Source organism: Sceloporus occidentalis, unplaced genomic scaffold (assembly GCF_023333645.1).
Source record: "Sceloporus occidentalis isolate IW3139 unplaced genomic scaffold, rSceOcc1.0.p SCAF_1, whole genome shotgun sequence".
Classification (NCBI taxonomy): domain Eukaryota; kingdom Metazoa; phylum Chordata; class Lepidosauria; order Squamata; family Phrynosomatidae; genus Sceloporus; species Sceloporus occidentalis.
In genome coordinates this window covers 51,455,184-51,481,290 of record NW_028316981.1, presented here as the reverse complement: position 1 = coordinate 51,481,290, position 26,107 = coordinate 51,455,184, and the positions used below count along the sequence as shown (strand labels likewise).

Sequence of the window (26,107 nt, the reverse complement as noted above, 5' to 3'; positions counted from 1 at the left end):
TTTATGGAGGGTGGTGTCCTGTTCAGTATTTATGTACTCATAAGCCAGACCTACATCATCATAAATTTTGGAGTTCATGTTTACAGTTGTTGCACCACTGTAGTAACTAAAAGTGCCCACCAGCACTAAACCTACCTTCCCAGCAGCAGTCCTTCCAGCAGAAGAATTTCAGAGGTGCTAGAGAGTGGGGCAGCGTGCAATGACACCTGTCTCTCTCCCAGCTGTGAAGCATTTTGCAACTGGCAGTGGCAGAACCTGAGCCCTTGCAGGGTCCTATTATAGCTGCCTGTTGCAAAGTTCCTCATTGGTGGTAGACAGCTGGAGGCACCATCAACACATTGCCCCGATCTCCCAGCACTTTGGAATTCCTTCTGTTGGCAGTGCTCTGCTGCTGTAAAGATGTATGGAGGGGTAGCATTGGGAGATGTAGCTACAAAAACAGAGCTCTGTCATAATTGTCCTCAGATCGTGTCAATTAAAATTGGTGGTGCCTACAATAGTGTGCTCTAACCAAGTGTAAACAATACAGCTGTAGCATACACAAGAAAGATAAACCAATGCAAAGAAGGAAGACTCTCGTAGTAGAATAATTCTTACTAAAGCTTTTATTTTTTCTGCTAAGGATTCAGTATAAAAATATTTTTTTCTCAACATATTATAAGTGCTGCAACTAGCTGAAGTCAGTTCAAATATAGGGAGGTTTCAAATCCCTACAAATCTAGTCCAATAAAGGTATTCATTTTTAAAACAGTCGTGTAAAAACAGATGTTGTTGGGGAAAAGCATGTACTGTATATCAAAGTGTTCTTAATTACACACAAAGCAATCTACCTACCATAATAAGCCTGCAATAGCAGACTACAGACATCCATTATTTTTTCTTACATGTCCCATGCAGATTGCATTAATTTAGAGTGTGGAAAAAGCACAATAATCTTTGTTTAGTATTCATTTTGTACAAAACAAACATGGCCTATAAAAATTACAATGTGTTTTTTTTTTTGGGGGGGGGGGGAATCAAAGACAGATTAAAACCAAACTGACATTCTTGAAGAGAATTCCCCCCTCTAAGTTTGACAATTTTGATAAATTTGTCCTATGATAATTTTTAATAATAGCAAAAATGTTTACATTTCTCTTTCGTGTTCAAATTCTGCTGAGTTGAATAGTGTGTATGTGTGAAAAAGAGGGAGAGCACCCTGCACACTTCCAATTTAAATTTATGGAGCTTGTGCAGGAGAGCTTCCCCGTGGATTGCATTGTTTCTTGGTAATGCCCCTTTTCCTGAAGCCAATAAAGCAGCTTTCTCCAATCTTGTCTTCTCCAGATTGTTTGGACTTCAACTACCATCAGCACCTGGCCAATGGTCAAGAATGCTTGGAGCTGCAGTCCAAGTTATTTGCAGGATCCCAGGTTGATGAAGATTTCAATAATTATTCTCTTTACGTGCAAAGGCACTGCTTCACTGCTCTACACTAAAAATGAGAAAAGGTTGGGACCTTTCCACAGTTACCATGTAAATTATTTTCTAAAGAGAAGCAGGAGACTGGCCTAGTGAAGGACAGTGAGACTAACAGTGATGTAACTAAGGTAACTAATGTACAGTGGTATTAGCCCAATGTCTAGATGACAACTTTTACATAAGAAATGTTCAAGAAGAACATTTCATGTTCAACAAGAGTTCTCCAAAAAACATCATTAAAATTTAACAAATCTGCTCCACAGATACACAGAAAGAAGGCCAACATGTCTGTTTCTGAGCTTTTCTAGACAATTCACACTAGGAGTAAAGTCTATGTTTGATGACCTAGACTTGTAGAAGTTCTGTTAACTCCCTGATTTATTCCTACCAATACTACACTTTTTGTACATATAATTGAACATTATATGCACAATGTCTCTCTATATATATACATATATTCATTCAAAACCATTTCCAACTTGCATCTAATCTTTTAGAAATACATTATTTCCTAAGTAAGTCTAAAAATATTTACAAGATGATCTGAAAGAAACCCAAGTTGCTTTTTTTTTTCTAACTTGACACAATGGATTCCAACATAAAAGGTCCTCCTGGTCACAATTGCTCAAAGGGGAACAAATGCTTGGCTTCTCCTTTCTTCTCCCTCCTGCTTTTTCTGGTTGCTTTCCCCCTCTTATTCTGTTCGTCCACTTGTCGGTTTTGGGGCCAGAAAACAGCAATATCTTCAGCAGGTGTCTGTGAGCTGGGTCCTCCTTCTTCACCATCATCATCAGAGGAGAATCCAGCCCCCCTTTCCACAGTGATTCCTGCTGCCTCATTCTGAAAGAGAAAATGCTGAAATAGTAAACCAATGCTGTTAAGGAACACCCTTTGTAATGGGAATTTCTTTGCCTGCAAGGGAAAAAAAACAAATCAGCAGGCAAAGCATTTGGCATTCAGGCACCTCCACACTAGATGTTCTAAAATTATTCAAACCATAAAATGAGAATTTCATTATGTTGAATGGTATCTACAGCATATGTTTATAAAACTCATGGTAGAAATAAAGATGAGAACAAACACTTTAGATCTCTCTATACCAACACACAAAACAAGATGAGCTTGTAATCCTAGTACAGGAAGGTAACAATGATGTTATAGGTATAACAAAGACTTGGTGGGATGACTCCCATGATTATAGCATAACAACTGAAGGATGTAATCTGTTCAAAAAGATTAGGGAAGAAAAGAAGGGAAGTAGCATTATATGTCAAAAACATATTCACCTGTACAGAAATCCACTTAAACTTAACCAGTGGAGAGTATTTTGAGTAAAAATAAATGGCTAAATAAATAAAAATCAATACTATGGTAGGAGTTTACTACAGGCCACCAAAGATGAAGTAGTGGAGGACATCTTTCTGAAACTATCCTGATATCTGCTGGGAGGCTAAGGGCTGAAACAGACAACCTGGTAAAGCAGGCGTCCGGGATTCTTGGGCATGGCATTTAGATTCTGCATGCCCTGAAGACACCCTGGCCAACCAGACATGGGTAGCTTCAAGACACTCTGGAAGCGTGGCGTTTGCAAATTCCTAATGTACCTTGCAGATAATTTCCTTTCAAGAAGTGGAGGAAGGTACAAGGGGGCCAGGGTGTTTTCAGGGCATGCAGAATCTAACCAAAAGGGAGGAGTTGGTCAGTGATACTAAGGGGACTAACCATGTAATGCTAAAATTCATGATGGTGGGATAGGCTAAAGAAGAGTATAGTCAAACACAAACTTTTGATTTCAGAAATGCAGATTTTATCAAAATCAGGAATACTGGGCAGAATACCACAGCTAGAGATGTTAAAGGGAAAAGACAGCCAGCATGGGTAGGATTTCATGAAGAAAGAACAGTTAAAAGTACAATCACAAACAATCCATGGAAGAAGAAAAATGGGAAATGTCTGAAAAGCCAATGTGGCAACACAATAAATTCAAAGAGGAAGTGAAATGATAAAAGAATGTGTATACAGGAATGGAAGGAAGGTCAAATCACGAAGGAAGAATACAGACATGTAGCCCAAGCTTTCAGGAATAGTATAAGGAAAGCTAAATCTCAAAATGAGCTGAGGCTCTGCAGGAAAGCAAGTGACAACAAAAAGCGGGGTTTCAAATACTCTTGAAGCAAGAGAACAACAAAGGAAATGGTGAGCCCGTTAGTCAGCAAGGATGGTAAAATGCTAACATTACAATGAAAATGAAAAACTGCTAAATACCTATTTCGCTTCAGTTTTCCCACAAAAGAGGTGTTTCCATGCAGCAGAAGAGAGATTGGCAAGGAATTAAGGCTGCAAATCAAGACTGATAAGAAGTCAAGAATTGCCTAGCTTTCCTAAATTAATTTAAATCTGCACGGCCAAATGAACTGCATCCCAGATTATTGAAAGAATTTGCTAACACAATCATAGAACCACTTGCCATAATTTGTTTTAGAAATCTTGGAGAATGGATGAAGTGCTAGAGGACTGCAGTTAAGCAGATTTGCCTTTTAAAAAAGGCAAAAAGGTCAAGAAAATTACAGACCAGTCAGCCTGACCTCAATGCCAGGAAAAATATCAGAATGGATTATACAGTAGGCTGCACGTATCTTGACGGCAATGCAACAATTTGTCAAGAACAAATCCTGCCAAACTAACTTTTTAAAATAAAGATATATATAGATATTAACTGGGCCACTAGTTTGATAAATGGTAGGAATGCTGTGGATGTCTTCATCTAGACTTCAGCAAAGCATCTGAGTAGGTCTCCCATATTTTGATCAGCAAACTGACTATATATGCAATAGACAGAAACACCATCAGATGGATCCATAATTGATTGGAAAACCATGCTCAAAGAGTTGTCATCAGTAGCTGTGCTTCAAATTGGAAGGATGTCTCAAGTGAACACCACCAATAGTAGTTGCAGTCCAACATGTGCTGGGTCACCTGCCCTCATCTCTGACAGTACCTATCTACATATTTAAGTGAAAATACTGCATTTTTATAGTTAATTCTGATTTTTAAAATCCCACAATACACACTGTGTCTTTCAACAGAAACAGAATGCAGATTCCATGATGGCTGAAATAACCTCAGCATTAACATCCTTGGAATAGTAAAAATACAGATATATACCCATCTTTTGATACCTTTATAGAGTAGCGCTCTTTCAGCCTTTCCTTGATCAGGAGTCCTTTTATCAGCAACTTCCAGTTTCCCAGCACTCTCTTCTCTCGCTTCTATTTGGAAAAGTCAGTCAGAATTAAAAACAGAAGGACATACAGAAATCAAGGAACTGACTGGCTTAAAGTTTCACAAAGGAATGCCATATAATAGACAGAACCACACTGCAAACACAAAGAAGAAAAAGGCTTATCAAAGCCCTTAGAAATGATGGGGTTAAGCTTCTGACATATTTTTCAATTTGAGACATGGACAGTAGGTGTGTTCCCTATCAGTTAGGGAAATTCAGCATTCGGCTTAAATTTATATGGGTGAAAAAGAGATCCCAACCACTTGAACACTGATCTTAATGGGAAACCACACATATTCACCAGATGGTAGTAGACAACCCCCTCCTACTGGATAGAAGTGGAGTGAAAGAGCAACAATATTTACTTCTCATCAGCTCTTTATTAAAATTGGCTCTTTGGTTCATCCTGTTGCCACCATCTAGCACTAATTCAGTCCCTTACCACCACCAAAAAGAGGTACTTCCATCCCAGTCTTGAAGTTCTTTTTACCTCCTTTTCCTTCTTTTCCCTTTCTGACTCTTCATTCTCCCAGGCTGCCACAAGCACCTCTTGGTGCTCTTCACAGATGATGTAACCTTCCGTCCTGGTGAAAAGGATGCAATAACCCATCATACTTGTGCTGAACTGAGACAGTTTTATCTCATATAGGCAGACAAGAAGCTACCCAGAGGTTGTTTGTGCAAAAGCTTATATAGATCAGTATTTCTAAATAAACTTGGAAAATATCCAGGATTCCACAAAGGGCGAAAAGATTGGATATAAACATGCTAACAACAAAATGCATTTGTTTCCTCCATGAAGTAGTCTTCACTGATTTAGCTTGACCTGATTCCTATTGTCTGAATGTTTGGAGCATAAGGGCATCACATGGGAACAGGATGGGAATGTCTTTTAACCACCTCTGAGAAAGTGGTAAAGCAACGCCCCTTCCATGGGAGGCTAGGCTAGCTCTCTCCCTGATTTCCTTTTGCAGGCGTTTAATATGGAATCATTGTCAGGGAGACTTTTATACGGGGTGTGCTTTTTAGTTATGCTTTTGAACTTTTTTATGTTTCATGTAATTTTATGCTGTTTTAGTGAGATGATTTCAACTGTTTTTAAACTTTTATTGGAAAGTTTCGATTTTATCTGTGAGCTGCCTTAGAAAGAAAGAAAGAAAGAAAGAAAAAGAGAGGGAGGAAGGTGCTTAGCTCCCATCCTGTTTCAGCCATGAAAAAGTGACAGGTGTACAAGAGCCAACATTACTCTCTCTATGGACTAAATGTGGAAACAAATTGAGTTAAAAAGGGCACAATGAAGCTAAATTTCAGAAGTAATTCAACAAGGGAGACTGATGTTACACTTTACTAGTGTAAAGCGTACTGCTCTCTCGTCACTTTTTAAGGTGTTTTGGGGCATTTTGATGGGAATTTTTCCAGCTTTATGCCACTCTCTTACAATAGAAAAAGCAAAGAGCAGCACAATGTAACTGTTTAACACTGCAACAAGTAATAGCAATGGGATACCTTTCAAACCATCATAATGAGTAACAAGAACCAATTACTTTAAATAGTAATTTTCTAAGATCTGAATGAGTGTAGCTCTGTATGATAAATATTCCCAAGGTACATCCCCCCCCGCTCCCCACTGCCAGAATAAATCAATGAAACCATCATTTTCCTTCATAAAAAAAGAACGACTGATTGACCTACACCGCGTGTGAAAAGCCACCATGGAAATCGAAGCCAGTAACAGCTGGAACACAGTCAATATCCAGTTTGCGTGCCACCCTGTGGAGGTTAGGGAGCTTTAATTGCACACAACCTATTGGTAGCATCTTAGGTTGGAAGAGGTACACATTCCCAAATTCATTTCGTGGAACCTGGAAAAAGGAGGGGAAAAAGTATTGTCCCAAAGCTTTAAAGGAGGAATGGGCTCTTGCTGAAAGGCCAGGCATATAAGTTGTACTACCCAAGCAATAGGAAATTTTTTGCAAGTGTTAATACTGACACTATAAACTTGGAACAATTTTTTTTACAAAATCTGAATGCAATGATTTTTAAAAGAATATTTACCAAAGACTAAACAGATAGTTTTACAAAAAGACCTGCTTAATTTATTATTTCTATTCATTCACATGACATTTTTTTTATTAGATTCAGATAGCAACCATTTCCCTCCATGCTTTTTGTTATCATGTACAGTGCAACCCAGAAACTGGGTTCACCTGCTGCCCACACTTTTCTGAACACCCTATATCTGCTGCAAAAGGTCCATGAAAATTTGAAGTGGGGTGGGGGGATGTTTCACTAGTGGTGCTGGGATATTACTAAGATTCCTGATTTTAGAAATTGTTAAATTTTAGGATATGACAAACTCAGAGGATTACAGCTCAGTCTTAAACAATGGAATACATATACTTAGGATACCATATACAGCGTTGCTGGAGGTGGGCAGAGCAAGAGACAACAAAGAAGAACTGCCCTATCCCATAATGAGAGTTCTGTTAGCCTTCCTGATAAGTAATAAAAAAGTAATGAGTGACAGTAGTGCTGAAGTGCTACCCAAACTTAGCATGTTTGGATGCAGAATCACATCAGTTTTGACAGGATGAACATTCTATAAGGGATAAGTATTTCACAGAAAAATCCACAGAAACAATGTTTTGAAAATAATCAGCCCTCTATTCCTCCCCAATCTATGTTTCATGTTGGGAGATGTGTTTAGCATTGGATACACACACACACACACACACACACACACACACACACACACAATCAATTTTATTTTTGAAGAAGTTCTCTTCAATTTTGAAGGGCTGTTGAGCCAACAAGGTACTTAGGACAGGATGTCGTGAAAGCTATACTTGTTAACAGTAATAACTCAACATGTGTAAGCGGAAAAATACAATCAATACAAATACTGAGTTTGAAACCTACTATAAAGCCTGTCTGTCATGAACCTTCCTCCACCTTACCCTACCATCCACAGCTATAGGGGGCTGGTACTCTTCCATCTGCCCCAAACCAAAAATATGAAACCAAATTTTTATTTGCTAAACATGATGGGAAAAGAATTGGAAAAGAAACATGGGAAAGTGTTTTTTTACATGATCACCATGGTGAGGATAGTGTTGGCGCAAAAATGGAAATCTGAATTTATTCCGGAAAAAAGAAATTGTCTAACAAAATTATACACTGCAATTCAAATGGATAAATTAACACAACTAATGAGAGGGAAATCAATAGATGGAATGGAAGAAAAATGATCTTTGGTTTATAAATATTTGGAAGAAATGTGGAAATAATCAAAATTAACAAATATCCAGACCACACAGGATGGTCATTTTGGTTCCTTGACAATTCTGCAACAAAGGGGGGGGGGGGGGGAGGAAAAAGAAATAAAATAAAATAAAATTAGGAAATCGGTTAAGAACTGGGAAAATACATCAAATAGATTATGATGTTGAAATAATGAAAGTAAGATAACAATCAAAATGAAGAGATAAATAAAGTAGTTAAAAAAATCAAGATTAAAGGAAAGTAAGTGTGAAAGCAACTTGAATCTCTTCCTAAAAGTATTAATGATTAATAAGGGTTAAGGAAATTATCAAAACATAAATTAGAATACAGTAGAATAAGTAAGCTAAACAAAGGGGGAAATGGTGAAAGTAATGACAAAGCATGAAGATATGGTATCGAGAACTGTGATAAATAATAGAAAGTCAAGAACTTAAGAAACTGACAAATCGGCAAAGGATGGAAAGGAAGTAAGGTATAAGTGGATAGAGGATGAAAGAAAGTGAAAGAAGGTTAGAGTAAGTGGAAGATGGTAAGAGAGAGAAAAGGGGATTTAGAGAAGATGGATAAGTTAAGAAGGATAAGGGAAGAATAAGAGAAGGGAGGAAAGAAAAAATGAGTAAGATAGTGTTAGAAGGATTGAAGGAATAGCTATAAAGTAGAAGGATAGTGAGTGAAAGAAAATGGTTGAAAGGCTATTAATGTTGATTGTGCTAGAAAGATAATAAACTAAGGAAAGCATTAAGTAAGATTGTATGTTTTTGTATGCTTGTAATATTGTATGTTTGTTTAAAAATGGGGAGGGTAGAATTTATGTTTATGTTTGTCTATGTTTATGCTTTTTAATGTTTAATATTTTTTTCTTAAAAAAATATCACCCCTCCACTCCTCCCCAATCAATACAATCAATACAAATGCAATCATTACAAATGCAATCATTACAAATGCAATAATTACAAATGCTGAGTTTGGAACCTACTATAAAACCTATCTGTCATAAGCTTTCCATCCACCTTACCCTTCCATCCACAGCTATAGGGGGCTGGTACTCCTCCGTCTGCCACAAACCAAAAAGTGGCAAGTCCTTTTTGTCCCGGTTTGCAGGCTCTGCCATTCGTGCTTTCCTTGCTTGGTTAGAGAAACCTCGGACCATCTGTGTAAAACACAAGAGAGTCCTATACTCATTCCCTCTACTTGCATGGAACATTCAAAGCACTGGCTCTACATATCTCCTTCATGGTGAAGGACTACACATGTAATAATAATAATAATAATAACATGTACTGGGAGTTTATTCATCTCGCTATGACAGGGGCGAGCAAGATATGCAAGCTGTATTTTTTGCAATCCTCCAGGCTTGCTCTGCCTGCCAAAAGCTTCTGCAACTGCCACAAAAAATTGTGAGGGAGCTTTCCATCAAACAAACCACCTAAAATAGCAATTCACTGCTCCTAAATATCTCCAAGAGCAGTGGTTCTCCCTCAACCTTTGCCCTCCCAAACAATCAAACAAACAAAAAATCTACTGGAACCTGGAAGTACAAGCCAGAAGCCATTTAAAACTGAGATAAAGACTATTCTATTCAGGGAAGCATTCCCAGACATTACTTGATTGTTATTTGATGTTTGTTTTAATCTGTTGTTTACATATATTGTTGAATGACATTGTGTTTCAATTTTGTATTATATTCTATTTTGTAGAATGTACACCACTAGCAGGTCCATTTTATTTTATTTTATTTTATTTTATGTACAGTGCTTTGTAAACTTACAGTGCTTTATAAATAAAGTTAATAACAACAACAACAACAACAACAACAACTAGTGGGGTCCCACAGGGCTCTGTCCTGGGCCCAGTGCTATTCAACATCTTTATCAATGACCTGGATGACAGAATTGGGAGCATACTTATCAAATTTGCAGATGACACCAAATTAGGGGGAATAGCTAATACCCCAGAGGACAGGATCAAGATTCAAAATGACCTGAATAGACTAGAAAGCTGGGCCAAAGCTAACAAAATGAAATTCAACACAGAGAAATGCAAGGTATTGCACTTAGGGCGGAAAAATAAAATGCACAGATATAGGATGGGTGACACCTGGCTGAATGAAACTACGTGTGAAAGGGATCTAGGAGTCCAAGTAGACCACAAGTTGAACATGAGTGAACAGTGTGATGCGGCAGCTAAAAAGGCCAATGCTATTTTAGGCTGCATCAATAGAAGTATAGTGTCTAGATCAAGAGAAGTAATAGTGCCACTGTATTCTGCTTTGGTCAGGCCCCACCTAGAATATTGTGTCCAGTTCTGGGCGCCACAATTCAGAAAGGACATTGAGAAACTGGAGCATGTCCAAAGGAGGGCGACAAAAATGGTAAAGGGTCTGGAAACCATGCCCTATGAGGAACGACTTAGGGAGCTGGGGATGTTTAGCCTGGAGAAAAGAAGGTTAAGAGGTGATATGATAGCCCTGTTTAAATATTTGAAAGGATGTCATATTGAGGAGGGAGCAAGCTTGTTTTCTGCTGCTCCAGAGAACAGGACCCGGAACAATGGATGCAAGCTACAGGAAAAGAGATTCCACCTGAACATTAGGAGGAACTTCCTGACAGTAAGGGCTGTTCGACAGTGGAATGCACTTCCTCGGAAGGTGATAGAGTCTCCTTCCTTGGAGGTCTTTAAACAGAGGCTGGATGGCCATCTGTCAGGGATGCTTTGATTTGGATTTCCTGCATGGCAGGGGGTTGGACTGGATGGCCCTAGTGGTCTCTTCCAACTCTACGATTCTATGATTCTATGATTCTATGATTCTAGTTTTATTTTTGGCTGAAAATTTGCCAAAAATGAGGCGACCTGCTGTATAGGTGAAGATAAGCCTTCCCTTTCAGTAGAAGGAAAAAGCACGTCACTTTTTCTCATCACACTGGATGTCTGCAACAGGCTACACAAGTCATTCACACATTCTTGCTCTGTAGTATCGACAGCCACTTGGAAAACTAGACTCTAAAAAGACTGCATTCTATAGAAGCCAAAGCAATGAGTGCTTTTCCCCGTGAATGGGAGGAATTCATGAACTCAGTTCCTTTCAGTCACCCAGTCACAGGTTCTCCCATCCTAGCTGGCCTACTTCAGTCATAACAGGATATGAATCCTGGTTGACTACTAGTCCTGATGACAACAACAAAGTCCCATGGTCAAAAGCTATGTGCTTTCAAACTGTAGCAGCTAGGGAACAATAGTAGAAAGATTCAGAGACAACTACATTCCTCAACCATAGATGTCGTGATCTTACCTTATATGGCACTTCTCCAATCCTCACCACTCGAGCTTGCTTCAGCCAGGTGTCCTTGGAGTGCAGTGTATGAATACAGTCTCTGAAAAAAGCCACAGCAACCCCCTTGAGGATTTATTTATCAATGTGCATAGTAATACAGCGCGCCCGCGTCATACGCGGGCGCGCTTTACGCAGCTTGAGCATATGTGCTCAAGCCGCGGAGCGTGCACAGGGCGGAAGGGGCGGCGCATCCCATTCAATTGAATGGGCGCACACGCCCGTTGCACCCCGCCGTGCACGAGCCCTATTGTTTCCAATGGGGCTTGAGCATAGGCAGAAATCGCCTTATGCTGAGGGATCCGGAACGGATCCCCGCGTAAGGCGAGGACCCACTGTATACAGTCTGCCCTTGCCATATGCAGAGGATCCATTTTGGACCCCCTCGCGTAAGGCAAATTTTGTGTATGCTTCAGTCCCATTGATTTGAATGGTGGTGTAAGCTTAAAGCTGTGGACGGCGAGGGCACGTATGCCGAGGGTGGAGTGTAAAATTACTGTTAGCTTCAGATAAAATAGACCCACTGAATTAACGACATTTACCTACATGGTTTGAGTCCAGGTTACCTACAGGAATGCCATAAAATCCGCCCTGTACCATCAGGTCAACTGGGAAATGTTTTCTCCAGCTGGTCAGAACTAGATGGCTACCCTTAGGAATGGGCTGGAGGAGATATGATAGCTGAAAATGCTGATTGGTTTTAAAACAGCACTAAAGACATATCTCTTTCTGCAGGTCTATCCAATCGATTTTAAATCCTGATTTTTTAAAAATGGTATATTTTAATGAATGTGTTATATGAATGTATTTTAATGGTTTTATAGTATTGTATTTTAACTGTTCGTTTTGTGTATTTTTTTTAAATTGTGGTGTGTATTTTAACATGTTGTACTCCACTTCAAGCCTTGAGGAGCAGCGGGGAAGAAATAAATACCATCATCATCACTTGTTGACTCACCATTCAAAAATTGTTTCAGTGAGTCTGCTCTAGTTAGCCAAGAGGATAGAAGGCAATGTGTTAATAACAGTATGTATCATTAAAATAATTCTTTAAAAAACATTTGTTGTTGTTTGTCTTCAAGTTGCTTCCGACTTGTGTCGACCCTACAGCGAACCTATCATGTTTTTTTCTTGGCAAATTTCCTCACAGGGGATTTTGCCTTTGCTACTGCCATCCTCTGAGGCTGAGAGAGTGTGACTTGCTCAAGGTCACCCCAGTGGGTTTACATGCCAAACCAGAATTTGAACCCCTGGTCCCCAGAGTCACACAGCACATAAAATTATCTGAATTTTGTTCCAAAGCAACCAGAGAAAAATAAGCAGAGTGAGCAAATCTGCAAATATCTACTTTCCCATAAATTATCCTACTTTTTCTCATCATGAAAGGGACAAAATCCTATTCAGGTTATAGAAATCCCACCCTCCAACCAACAGGAACCCCTCCCCACCCCCCCAGCTCAGCATTTCACCAGGCATTACTTTCAGGGCTAATGTCACAGTCATATGGGATAGAAATAAACTTACTGAATTCAGACCTATAATCAAATGCTCCCCTTTTTTTGGTGGGTTATAGACCGCCCATTTGGGGCGGTCTGCACCCGCCCCTTTCCCCGGTGTATCGGGGCCTCAGCGTGCAGAGCGGCAGCCGCTGAGGCCCCGATCCGCCGCTTTTCAGGCTGCAGGGAAGCAGCAAAACGCCGCTTCCCCGCAGCCTGAAAAGGGGTGTCCCTGGGGCTTCAAGCCCCAAGGACACCCCGCGGTGGCGGGGAGAAGAGAAAGGGGCCGCTTGGCCCCTTTCTCTTTTAGTCCACTGGGCGCAGCCGTCTGAAGGCTGCGCCCAACGGACTAAACCAGGAAGGAGCTCCGAAACGGAGCTCCTTCCTGCTCTGTGTTCAGGGCGCACTAAGCGCCCTGGCGCGGAGCAAGGACATCACGTCCACGCCGCCCCGTCTAGAGGCGGCGCGGACGTGACATCCTCATGGCGGCGGCCGTATGGAAGGGCCGCCACCGTTTAGTGCGTGACGAGCACGCACTAGGGTTAGGGCGGTGCGGAAGCACCGCCCTTTTGTAACCCTAGTGCGTGCTCGTCACGCACTAAAGTGCCAGTCTGTAACCGGCCATTGTGTATCTAGAAAAACATAAACCTTAGCTCTAACTAAAATTACACACATGAGACATTTATTATCAACACATACTAAAAGTACATACACACATTCAGACATTTGGTCACATAAGATGCTCTGAGAACATTGTTTCTCCTCCACCAAAATGGCCACTCTAACCATCCCTCACAGAAGTGGAGGCACCAGTTAGAGCTCATTTTGGGAGTCAGGTTGAAGTGGCAGTAAAGGTACTTGAGGAACCTTGACTACCAATTATTATAGAATTAATCAATCCCAACCTCCTTGTCCCAATAAGAGGCAAAATGAGCCTCATTTCTGCTGGGCACCAAAACAGTTAGCCTAAAGAATCTGCTCTATCTTGACAGTGTGACATGGTGAAGGAAATGTATGCAAAGCCCTCCAAAATTTATTGCAACATTAGGGGTTATTCCCCATCTTCAGTTAGTTTGGAAGCTTGGATCTTGATATCGTGGCCAGAGGATGATAAAGCATTTTCTGTTGCCAGAAGAAACATGGAGCACTCCTTATATATTTTAAGGCTTACTGAACATACTGGAGATGGGAAAAATCTAGCAACTGTACACAGAACAACAGTACCAAACAGGGCCACATTTCACAGCATACAGACCTAAGGACTGACTTACCTAGAATACACGGCTTCTCCTCGGCAATAGCCTATGATAGCAGCTGTTTCAGGATAGATGGCTTCATATTTAAGAAGATGTCTCTTCAAGGCATAAAGTGGATGATTCTTGTATTCACCAATTGATGTTGGCAGGGGCTGATCTTGAAGTTTAACTAGAAACTGAGAATAACACCATTAGTGATAGGCTTTTGAGTTTATACAATTGGAGAAATCGGCTAAAAACAAGCTCTGGGCCATCTTGCATATGGTCATTCATTGCTCAAATGGAGGCCTGCACGTGTGAAGGGAACACTACTGCTCTAACATCACAAGAGCAGGTTTTGAGTCAACTGAGATGACCATCTCTAACTAAACTAATTAATAAGTCCTCAGGCACCCTTAAAGCAAGAATAGAATCAAAGAACCTAGACACTCCTAACATCAGCAGTTGGAACAATGTTAAACATCAGGAACTAGCTGGATAAATGGCTTTTTCTAGCAATCTTCTTCAAATGCTTATTCTCATTGTACAGGGATATACATTGTAAAGGGATGCCCTTGGCCTCCACTGGGATTTGGCTCTAGGACCACCACCACCCCGGATACCAAAATCCATGAATGCTCAAGTCCCATTATATACAACACACACACACACACACAGAGAGAGAGAGAGAGAGAGAGGGAGGGAGCGAGAGAGAGAGAGAGAGAATGCAATGCCAAAACCAAGGGTTGCTTTTTGGAATCTATCTATCTATATCATATTTTCAAGACCTGGATGGTTGTCTCCATGGATATGGAGGGCCGACTGTATCAGGATACTGATACAAAACTATTTGCTTCATTAAATGAAATCCATAGATAGCTTGCCTCAACTGTTATTAGCCACATTTCTCAAATATAAGCTCTGCAGGGTATACTCAGTTAACACCAATGTGTAAGGGTCACAAGTGGTTCCTTGTTCCTTCAGCAATTGTATAAACCCTAGTGGAATAACTAGTGCATGCAGCATCTTGGAATAATGAAGCTGCCATCATTTGCAAAAGCTCTCATGTATCCTAGATTAGACACTTGTACAAAGATGAGAACAGCTTTAATGTTCTGCTTGTGGATGGATACACTGGGCCTCTCACATTCACTAGGATTAGGGAGGCAGGATCCCCATGAAAGCAGAAAAACTGGAAATTAAAAAAAACCACTATTTTTTACTTTAGAAATCACTTCTCTAGGAATCTCACACTATATAAGGACACATTACAAAATGACTTTATTGTTCCAACACTGACAGTTGTAAAATGAAAAAGAAAGAAGGGAAGAGAAGATAAAAGAAAAGAAAAGAAGTAACCAAATGCTGCTATTGGACAGCCTCTCCACAGAAAAAACAGTTTAGCATAATGTGGTCTGTTTCTTTTTAAAAACAATTGTTAAATAAGATAATCAAAGGAGGTAAAAAAAAGGTTTTTTTGGGAAACATGTCTAATAACAACAATTACACTGTTGAAATTACCTAATTTCTTTAGGATCCCTGTACTCCCAAGCCAAATTTTGGGGAGATGTTTTATAGTTGGTGGATGATGGAAAATTTAAACTAGACAAACAGAATTTGAAATAAAAAGAAACCATCTAATTGACATTTTTCTTTAGCTATGTACTGACTCCCCCCTTTTTGTTTTATTTATATTGTTTTTGTCCTTTGATGTGTTTCAGTGTTATGGTCATTAATGTCAATTGTTACATGTAATACTATGTGTAAACTAAGTGGCTTCAGGCCATGCAGTGAACAACATTCAACAACTTCAGAATGCACTATGTTCACAATCTTCATCTTAGCAAACATGGGCATGAATACATGCTATTCATACAGCCCAGAAATGTGAAAGTATCTGGACAGTTAAAAAGACTGAGTCCATCCAGACCTAGTTTTGGCCATGGGAGAAATACCTATTAATTCTATTTTTATTTACCTCTCTATCTTCTTTCTTCTCTCTCTCCACAAGAGGACTTCTATATGGCTCCAAGGTATCCTCCCACCATTGGGCATCCACACGACACTTTCTTGTTGAAGTCATCCATGCTGGATCGTACCTTTGTGTTATGTCTTTTACATACCCAGTGTTGTCAATGCCAACGATGTAGCTTACTGGCTTTGTGGCATATTTGAAGCACAGCAAAGGCTGGCCAACAGTGCCATGAATACAGTCCACACACACCCAGCGATCTTCCCGTTCCAGAAAAACCTCCACCCACTGGTCCATGCCTTTAAATTTAGCTGTCCCCTGCTCACCTTCATCATTCTCATCCTCATCATCGCTAGAAATTATTTTGTTCCTCTTCTTTGTTGAGTTTGAAGAACTTGGGGTAGCTGTTTTCCCCAGAGAACCATCAACTGTCTCTGAATTCTTGGGCCCTTTTAACACTAGAGACCCAGATCTCTGCCTGTTAATACCAATTTTTGCTTTAGGGGTTCCTAGTGATGGTTTCTGCTTCCTCCTGGGAGTTTCAAAATCTTCAGAGATGCTGCTATCATCCTCTTCTTCCTCTGATGCAGAGAATTCAGAATCACTATCTTCATCACTTCCACTTTCCTCTTTATAGGACACTTTCGAGGCCACCCTTCGTTGGCGGTCATTTTTGGGCCTTCTCAATCCTTCCTTTTCTTTCTGGTGCCCTTCACGGTCGGTAGATTCCTTTTCCTTCTCAGCACCTCTAAGCACTGGAGATTTATTCGCTGTCCTTTTGGTTCCAGAAGGTTTTGATTTTTTGTCTTCTTCTTGGCTCCTTGGTGAAGCCTTCACTTGGTCTGCTCCTTGCTTGGCCTTATTTACCCCTGTGCGTTTTTTGGATGCAAGCTTAGGCCTTTTGCTGGTACCATCAGATTCTGCAGAAACTGCATTGACAGTGCGCTTTTTGGAGGAAGACTTTCCCTGAAATAAAGAAAGACTAGATTTTCAAATGATTAAGAGAAGAATGAGTTACAGTTAAAAGATGGTGGCATGTAAAATCAAACTAGCAAAAAAGAACAGCTTTGTATTGGGAGATGAGGAAGCTGGGAGTGAGGTGTTAGGAGGCCATGGGAACTTAAAAAGTAGAAAGGAGACAAGAGTTGAAGAGGAATTTGGAGAGGATAAAGAAGAGAGTGGAGGAAGGGTATGAAGGATGAGAAAAGTGGGGAGCATGAGGATAAAACCAGGAATTGCAGGGAGCATGTGAAAAAGGATGAAAGAGGCACGGAATATATGGAGAAGAAGGAAAGAGAAGATGAGAACTGGGAAAAAGACATAAGCAACGAAGAAAGTATTGGGATTGGAAGAGTGGAGGAGAAGGGGCAGAAACAACTCAAGAGTGAGGCCAGAAGAGGGACTGGAGGAGGTGTACAAGATATTAAATAACCAGGGCATAGATTAGATAGTAGAATGGGATGGAAGAAGGAGCAGGCAGCTGGGGAAGAGGGACAGGAAAGAGTGAAAGGGCAGAATAGACTCAATGAGCTTGGAAAAGAGGTGGTAGGAAGACCAGAGCAAGAAGGGCCCATGTGAGAAAAGTGCTGGACTTTTATTGCCAAAAGCTAGCTAAATAAATAAATAAATAAATAAATAAATGGGAAGGAATGGAAGAGTATCTAAGTATTAAAAATAAGAAAGAGCCATGCCAGGGTTAGGGTAAGTTTTGCTAAAAAAGAGACCAGTTCCCATTATCTTATGTTTATTCTTGTGCTGGTGAGCAGCAGGAAGAGGCAGTTCTGGCTCCATGTACCCATAGGCTTGGAGTAACTTTTTTTAGTATGTAAAAGAGGGCAGACCCTGGGTTTGCTTTCTTTTTTCAGTTGGCTCTGGGAGAGTGAAAACAGAAGTGCATCACTTCTGTCTCTCTGTTTAGCTTCAGGCTCATTGCCTTCTGGAATCTAAGAGTAGATGCAAGGCCACAGGACAGCAGCCAAGGCAGTGCTCTCCCTCTGGAGTTCCATGCGTGAACCTCTGTGTCCATAGTGGTTTCCCCCTCCAGTCAACATCTCTTTTGGCAAAGATTAGCACCACCAGGGCCCCCCATGGCTATAAGGCATTGCAAGATTTGAGTCTTTTCCTTATAACCAAAAGGACTTGAAAACTTGCTTTTTTAAATATTATAAAGCTACAGTATGCTAAATTCCACAATACTTGCATATGGATTAAAAAATACCTTTTAGAAAAACATGTAGATAGCTGCCTACAATCCTCTCACTACTGATTTAAGAACCACAACCTTAACGTTTTTTACTTAGACTTATGTCTTACTGTATTCCATGAGGAATGTAATCACAGGTGTCCCAGTTTGGGAAAAAGATGGAATATAAATAAGGCGATGGATGGGACTGTCACCTTTATATCCAAAACCTACCTTCTCCAATGATTCTTTCAGAGGAATGGGCTGTAGAGACAATACAAGTCGACACAACAGTTGCAATGCTCTCAAAATAAGTAAAAATATCTGCAAAAAAGACAAAAAAGTAATAGGTTTGGAAGCTAAATTATACAAATAATGTCCCCCTCCCCCTTTTAAAATATTCCACACACAAGATGATTTATGTAAAAACATTAAGAAAGCCTCCCCGACCCCCACCACCCGCAGATCTCCTCTGCTGGTACCAAGAGTACCATATTAGATTATTTTACTGTGTAGACTGCCTTCTGCTGTATTCTGTGTTTTGTAGTTCAGTGAGGCCTAAGAGCTCTCTGGCTGAATATTCTAAATGCCCCTCCATAAACTGGAAATCCCAGAATGCAACAGGACGCAGCCAGAGCAGTTAAAGTGGAATAACAACACTTTAAGAGTGTAGTGCAATAATCTCCATAGTTACTCCCAAGCTAGGCAATAGCCAAGAGATTCCTCTATTGGAGTGCCTAACCCTTTGGAAGGTACATGTCTTGCTGAATACAAAAATGGAGGTGTTCTCAAGGTGCCATTTAAAAAATATGAATTTTCAAATGCACCAGTATGTAAGAACTGTGACATGCACCTCTACAACGAACAAAATTATATATCCATTTGATACATTTTATAGAGGTTTCATAAAATGAGAAATGTTCTTGGTACAACACACCAAATATATATATACTGAACCATTTCATCTTTTGTAAAAACCATGACCAAGATCCTGCAGCAAGAGAGGTAGCTCCATCACTGTAGCAACAACTCCCAATGCAATCCCCACAAACCCACCTTAGAAGCCAGGTAGTACACAAATATAGGGATTTCCAAAGGGCTTGGGGGGGGGGGACAGCGAGTGAAAAAGTATCCAGCTTTCTTCTAGCAGCAACATACTTCATGGGAGCAGCCACAGAGATGGGGTTCTTTCGCAACTACCTGTCACTCTACTATGCCCCATCCCGGATTCGCCCCTTTTCACTTGCTGCCCCTCACTCCTGGAACCTTCTTCCCCCACAAGCAAGAGCCATCACTTCTTTAACTAGCTTCAAAACGGAGTTGAAAACCATCCTGTTCAGAGAAGCCTTCCCAGGCATTGCATAATTGTCGCTTACTATGTTCTTTTGTTGCCTATTTATCGAACCATTTCCTGTATTGCTATGTATTGTATATGTATTATCCTACTTGAGAGTATGTATTTTCCCTGGATGAAGATTAACCTTCCATTTTGAAGCCAAGCCCTCCCTCCAGTCCGTCTGCCTTGGTCCAGGCCTCAGAGGTAGAGAGGAACTGCTGGACCTCTTACCCTTTCCCTCCACCACTCCCTTCTTCTTCTGTGTCATGTCTTTTTAGACTGTAAGCCCGAGGGCAGGGAACCATCTAACTAAAAAGATTGCATGTACAGCGCTGTGTAAATTTACAGCGCTTCATAAATAAAGGTTAATAATAATAATAATAAATCTCACTGCCAAGAGAGGACTGGACACTTCTCTTGCCACCCTGCGCTTCAGCACCTTGGAAATACCAATATTGGTGATGCCTGACTTCTAAAGTTGGTTTGGGGAGATTACTTAGATTGTTGCAATGGTAAACAATCATAAATATGAATTCCAAAATTTACAATGTCTGATTCATGATATTATAAATACTGAACAGGATGCCAACCTTTATGTTTACAATATTCTTTGAATTTTTGCACTAAATTAGTGACTGCTGAAGTGTCACTTCTGTTTGAATCTTTGAATCCTTTCTCTCCTTTGCATTTTCCACCTTGTAGCTGGTACAACAATGATCTTGCATATAACAAAAAAGCCTTGTGTCACTTACATGTCCCAATTCTTCTTCATCTCGGGCAGCATAGACAGCAAAACGCCTCTCAAGGGTAGCTTGCCAGCTTTCTTCATTATCCGAGAGCTCACCATTAACAGTGAAGGTTGCAATAAACCTTGAAGAACAAAACTGTATTTAATTTTTATGTTTACAAGTTCACATCTTGATAGAGAGTTCACTCATTTTTACCTCCTTATTATTATTATTTTTAAAATATCTTGAGAATCTACAGCTGCAAAAGCTAATTTTTCTTTATGTGCCACAAATAAAAATACAGTGCCAGTTTTTTTGTTTTGTTTTGTTTTGAACAGAGAAGAAAAATCCTTACCATTTCACGAGGTTTGAGAGGTATAGGCGGTCTACGCGACCTTCAGGCACCTTGGTGAAGTGAGTGGGGATGATAGAAAGGCCAATAGCTTGCAGATCTGTCTGAGAGCAGATCTTGTTTCTATGGAAACCATTTGCCAACAAGCATAGCAAGTGAACCTGTTTGGGAAAAGGAAACAGGTTCCAAGGGAGAAAGCAGCAATAGTAACAGCTTACAATGCACACTTCAATTTTGTTTTTACACCTCAAAAGGTCAGACTCTGGCCAAATTCATCCAATCTGCCACAAGGAGACATAAGCAGTAAGAAATGCTCTGCCCAAATGAGCAGCCTTCAGATCTGACAGATTACTTCTTCTGAGACGTGCTGTGAACAAGACTGGATCTATGCTACACCTTATAGCAGTCCGATACCATTTTAACTGTTATGGCTTCATCATGCAAAATCCTGAGATTGATAATTTGGCAAGCATCTTAAAATTCTCTGATACCAGAAGATAATTTTAAGTTCATCATCACACTACCAATCCTAGGATTCCATAGGACAGAGTCATAGCAGTTAAAGTGGTATTAAACAGCTATAACTCCATAGCATAGATACACCTTGAGGAATTCAAAAGCAGGCTGTTTTACTTTATTTGGAACATATTAAAAACCATATTAAGAACCTGACTAATATATCAAAGACACAAATAAACAAATGAGGTGCTAGGGATGGTAATATTATTCTCTTAGTGAAGTATGAACATTGGCTGGTAAATTTATTGTTGAAATGTGTTCTTCGTTGGGATTTTAAACTCTGGTTTTAAAACATATGTTTCTAGTTTGTGTGACACCTTGAGTGAAGGAAAAGCTGTTTGTAATGTTTACAGGTAAATAAATAAGATCAAGTTTAGCCCAACAAAATGAGTGCTACACCAACATTTCATAAAAACTATATGCTAGAGAAGGGTCTTCTGAGTGACATCAGAAATAAAAATCTAACTCATCTTTCTTCACGATGATTCAGAATGTGTATAGTCCCAGTAAAAACACACTGAACTACTGTTTGGAAATAATGACATGCTTACACTTCCATGAAATTTCTCTAATGGAAAGAAATGTTTGGAACAGACTATTTGGGAAGTAGCAGCCTCTCTTTTGCTGGTATTTAAGAGGCTGAATAGCCATCTCTCGGGGATGCTTTCATTATATTCTACCTTGAAAATCGTGAGCTGAGAAGAGGTTTGGACCTGATGATCTCCCAGCTAATGGGACATATGCAAACACCACATTCTTATACATTCCCACTGAGGCATCTTACCTTGTGAGTATCTTCACGAACTTCCTTGTTGAAGCGTTTCATCATTCTACGCAGGTAGGTTTCAAATTCGGTCTGCCTTTTCTCTCTGAAAGATTTCATCCAAAACAAACCAATGTTGAGTGCTATTCAGGTACTACTTTATTTGACTGAACAAATAAACTGAAGCGAGAAAAGAGATTCATACATTACTGTTTATTAGAGTTTATATAACTGTGTAATTTTTAAAAAAGTTTTAAAATATTTCAGTTCTGCCAATCTGTCCAATCTAAGCAGCTAACAAAAACCAGAGCTTATTATAATAAAGAGCAAGATAAGGAACAATAAGTTTAAAAACAAAAACAAAAAAGAAATAAAGACCTGGATTTAGCAGCCGAAGACAACAGAAACACAGATCATCCAGTTGCACCAGGACAGAATCGTGGCTGGACACCATGGAATGGATTATAAAGATAGCCATAACTTTAATGCTTATATGGGGTCATAAATCAATCATAATGCCATCATAAATCAATCATATGCTCTTATAAATCAATCACTACTAAGATAAGCTGCTCAGTTGCAACACAACTTACTGCAGTTTCAGGAGAATGGAAAACTAACTGCCACAAGAAGGGACCAGCCCCTCTTGGCATCCCCTCTGCCCCACTCCCCTCCCCTGAATGTAGCTACCAATGCGAAGGGCAAGAGACTCTAGGTAAATATCACACCTATTCAGAGAAAGGTGCACTCCATCACCCCTGTATAAATAAGCAGATTCCCAATGGATCTCCTGATGAGAAACTGCTGTGCCGTTCACCCAATCCAAATTCTGGGAATGTCTCTATTGAGATCACAACAAGCCATGTTGATAACTGTTTTGTTTCTGGACACTTGCCAACCCTCCTTGGCAATAATTTAATCCACAATATGTAGGTCAGCTATGATCCTCTCCACCAACTGGAAACCAGGATCTTGATGAGATTGTTCTCCCCCATTATGTTTAGAGATTTAACTGGTGTGTGTTAGTGAATTGTTATATATTTGTTTTATGTTCAACTTTTTGTTTGTATATTCTTATTTTCTTTTGCTTAATGTTCATTTTTATATATTTATTTTTGTTATATTGTTTGTGATTTTGTTTTATGTGTAATAAATAAAATATTTTAAAAAGAGAGATTGTTCTCCCCCGAATGAATCAGAAGGATGTCAAGATGTGGGTGTGCCATAGACAAGTCAATCATACGAGGCAGTAGTGCCCCCTCAAAGCATTCATCAGCACCCCTACCAGTGTACTTTTGCTCCTATGAAAGACTGATAACCCATCCTCTGCCCAAGTATACATCATGATGTCCAGCTCAGAAGATGGGGCTGATTATTTTCTGAAAATAATCAATACTTTCAATCTTCATTTGTTAAATCCATATCATGCAGCAAATCCAAAGGCACAGACAACCACGAAGATCTCTGAACCTGCAGGGCTCAACTTACCTTCTCTCTCTTTTCTTTGCCTGTTCTGGCGTCTCAATCTCTATTTCAACACTTTCTTTGGGAAGCACTGGTGCAGCAATCTTGTTCAGAAGCTCTATCTCAGGCTCACGAAGTTCTGGAAACAAAAAGGCTTATCTAGATAATGTAGTTGGTGTGTCCAGTAAATTCCTGAGCATTTCACTTTTAACTCAGGGCTACTTCCAATGTCAGATCCTTAAGACTGGAGCATGGTTTTGGCTCAGCTTCCAGACTCTTAGGACGCATGCGTCATTTAAACAGCATACCTCCAAAGTGACCCAAAGCAGCTTTATTTTGGCAGTCTGTTTGGGGCCCTCGTTAGCCAATTTTTAATTTAGCATACAAGAAACACCAGCTATGCTGGTTCAATAAACATGGTATCCATTCATTAGGCATTTCAAGTGAAAATGCCAAGGAATGCATTAATCACTATTAAAGAATCTCAGAATTTCTATGTACATGTTTCTTATTTAAAGGGGTCTTCTGTAGTTTTCACCATGAGCTAGTCATAACGCTAAACCATAGTTTAGCAATATAAAAAAGAGCCTAGCTTCTCCTGAAGCTAATATACTCCATCTACTCCCACTCTTTTGGCTGATGCCAAGGAAAAGTTTGGAAGCTTATTTTTTAAGCTTCCAAATTTACTATAGCTCATTGTATCATCTGAACACAGAAATATTGTGGTTGATCTATGTGGAAAAAATGCCATCTTAATGATGCATTTTACAAAGCTGACTTGTTTTTATTAGTCATAATGACTGACTACAGTTTAGGATACAAACAATATAAACTCAAAATGGGAGTGTCTAATCTCCTCAATTACTGTAAATTAGTTTTGAGAACAGGGGAGATCTATAGAACATAGACCCAGTACAGACTTAGGAGCGGGTTCTTTTTAGGGCTCCCGGAGGCCATGGCGTTTGTCTGCTGCGGCCTCCATCCGGGGGAGAAAGGGGCAGTGTCTCACTGCATCTTTCTCCCAATCTGTACAACCCCATACAATGGAAAAATTACACAATTCTGTAAAACTTATTTAAGAATGCAATCTGACATATAAACAGGAATAAAACTTTCTGAACTCAATTAAGTTAAATTTCACTGAGGTGGTAAACTAAAAGAATACAAAAATTAGATAAGCTATTATAAAATCTGGCTTTCTAAAGAAGATTTTAGCAAGAGAATAACCCCAAAGACCACAAGTTCACACAATTAATAAAGCTGAATAATAATTTATATAGAAAATGAAAAATGCATTACCTTCCACGTCTTCCCATTCATCCTCACTTTCATCTTCCTCCTCTTCTCTCTTTTTGATGGTGAATTCTTTTTTTATATCTTTCTTTTCAGGAGTACTCTGCAAGACACTATAACAAAATCAAGAATAGATAAACATGCATGTGCTATGACCTTTACTTTTGCTTAGTCCCACGCCTCTCCTCTGGCATGTCCATGTTTTCCTGTTTATATCTTTCAAATATACTACATGTCACTTCTGAACTCCCCATAGCCACACCAGAGGACAAGATGAGAATGCCCAATGCTGCTGCCACATTGCAAAATTAATGCAGTTTAGCACAACTTTAACTGTCATGGATCCATCCTATGGAAACCTGGGATTTGTAGTTTGTTGTGGCACCAGAGCTCTCTGACAGAGAAGGCTAAATTTATCACAAAACTACAAAGTATAAAATTCCATAGCACTGAGCCATAACAGTTAAACAGTGTAAAACTGCATTAATTCTTCAGTACTGATGCAGCTACATTCTCCCATACATTCATTCATATCACATTGAACTGGCATATCATCTGGCAAGATATGTGGTGAGAGCCAGCATGGTGTAGAAAACCACTGGATGACTTTGGGTGAGTCACACACTCACAGATCCACAACATCCCATTATAGGGTCCTTATGAGTCGGAAGATATGTGGTGGTTGTGTGTGTTGTCTGCATGACTGCACTTGTGCACCTGTCTTCAGATTCATTCAGCACAAGAAGATTAAATGCAAGATCTAGCTTTTGCTGCGTTAGGAGGTTTTAGGTTTTTGTTTTTTGGAAAATCAGATGCCAGTTTCATTGAAGTCAGTGCTCTATGTAGGAAGACCATGGCCTCTGAAGAGCACCCTCAGTCTCCCAAGGGTCTCCAGTTGGTGAAGGCTGCTATTTTGGAGTGCTTTTCATCCAAAAACTGTACCAAAAACCACCTAGGCATGCCACAACAAAATACCCCCAGAACCCCCAGCTACCAACCCATATAGCTCTTTGGGTGTACATCAGCTGAAATGGTGTCTGGAAGTGATATAATGTCATTTCATGTTGCCATTTTAGCCAGGATATGGCTAAAGCAAGAAACAATAGAGTACTGTTGGGGGCACTGTGTGGCAAAAGGGAACTGGCCTCTGACCCAAATATACTTGCTCACTCCTGATTTACAAGTAATGAGTTGGTGCATGCTATCCTAATCATTCCCACTTGGATTCTCTTACTAGCAACAGCAGTTAAGCTATGATAGAAGTCACAAATAAATACAAGTTTCAAGATTCCTAGTTTATCTTTTTCCTAACGAGTCAGAACATGAACCTGGAATTTGCTCATGGCTTATGATTCCTGGCATGTTTGGAACTGAAAAGGTAGGAATCTCAAATCAGATACAGCACTAAGCTTT

The 26,107-nt window shown here is 39.9% G+C and overlaps 1 protein-coding gene across 2 annotated transcripts in view; it reads right to left on the bottom strand.

Annotated features, from left to right (window-relative positions):
* Positions 1 to 623: 623 nt before the first annotated feature.
* The window catches only part of XPC (XPC complex subunit, DNA damage recognition and repair factor), a 30,710-nt gene continuing 5,226 nt past the window's right edge, over positions 624 to 26,107 (bottom strand). Inside the window, exons 3-16 of one of the 2 annotated variants that reach the window (XM_089521007.1) lie at positions 24,701 to 24,807; positions 23,426 to 23,540; positions 21,959 to 22,043; positions 20,659 to 20,816; positions 20,328 to 20,445; positions 18,474 to 18,563; positions 16,064 to 17,023; positions 14,122 to 14,282; positions 11,316 to 11,397; positions 9,042 to 9,176; positions 6,437 to 6,606; positions 5,235 to 5,328; positions 4,641 to 4,730; positions 624 to 2,301 (exon numbers count right to left, since the gene is read on the bottom strand). In XM_089521007.1, the coding sequence (XP_089377133.1) occupies positions 2,077 to 2,301; positions 4,641 to 4,730; positions 5,235 to 5,328; positions 6,437 to 6,606; positions 9,042 to 9,176; positions 11,316 to 11,397; positions 14,122 to 14,282; positions 16,064 to 17,023; positions 18,474 to 18,563; positions 20,328 to 20,445; positions 20,659 to 20,816; positions 21,959 to 22,043; positions 23,426 to 23,540; positions 24,701 to 24,807 (2,590 nt within the window). In that variant the 3' untranslated portion in view covers positions 624 to 2,076. The remainder of the gene's footprint in view (positions 2,302 to 4,640; positions 4,731 to 5,234; positions 5,329 to 6,436; positions 6,607 to 9,041; positions 9,177 to 11,315; positions 11,398 to 14,121; positions 14,283 to 16,063; positions 17,024 to 18,473; positions 18,564 to 20,327; positions 20,446 to 20,658; positions 20,817 to 21,958; positions 22,044 to 23,425; positions 23,541 to 24,700; positions 24,808 to 26,107) is intronic. The other variant, XM_089521016.1, reaches the window with a different exon arrangement.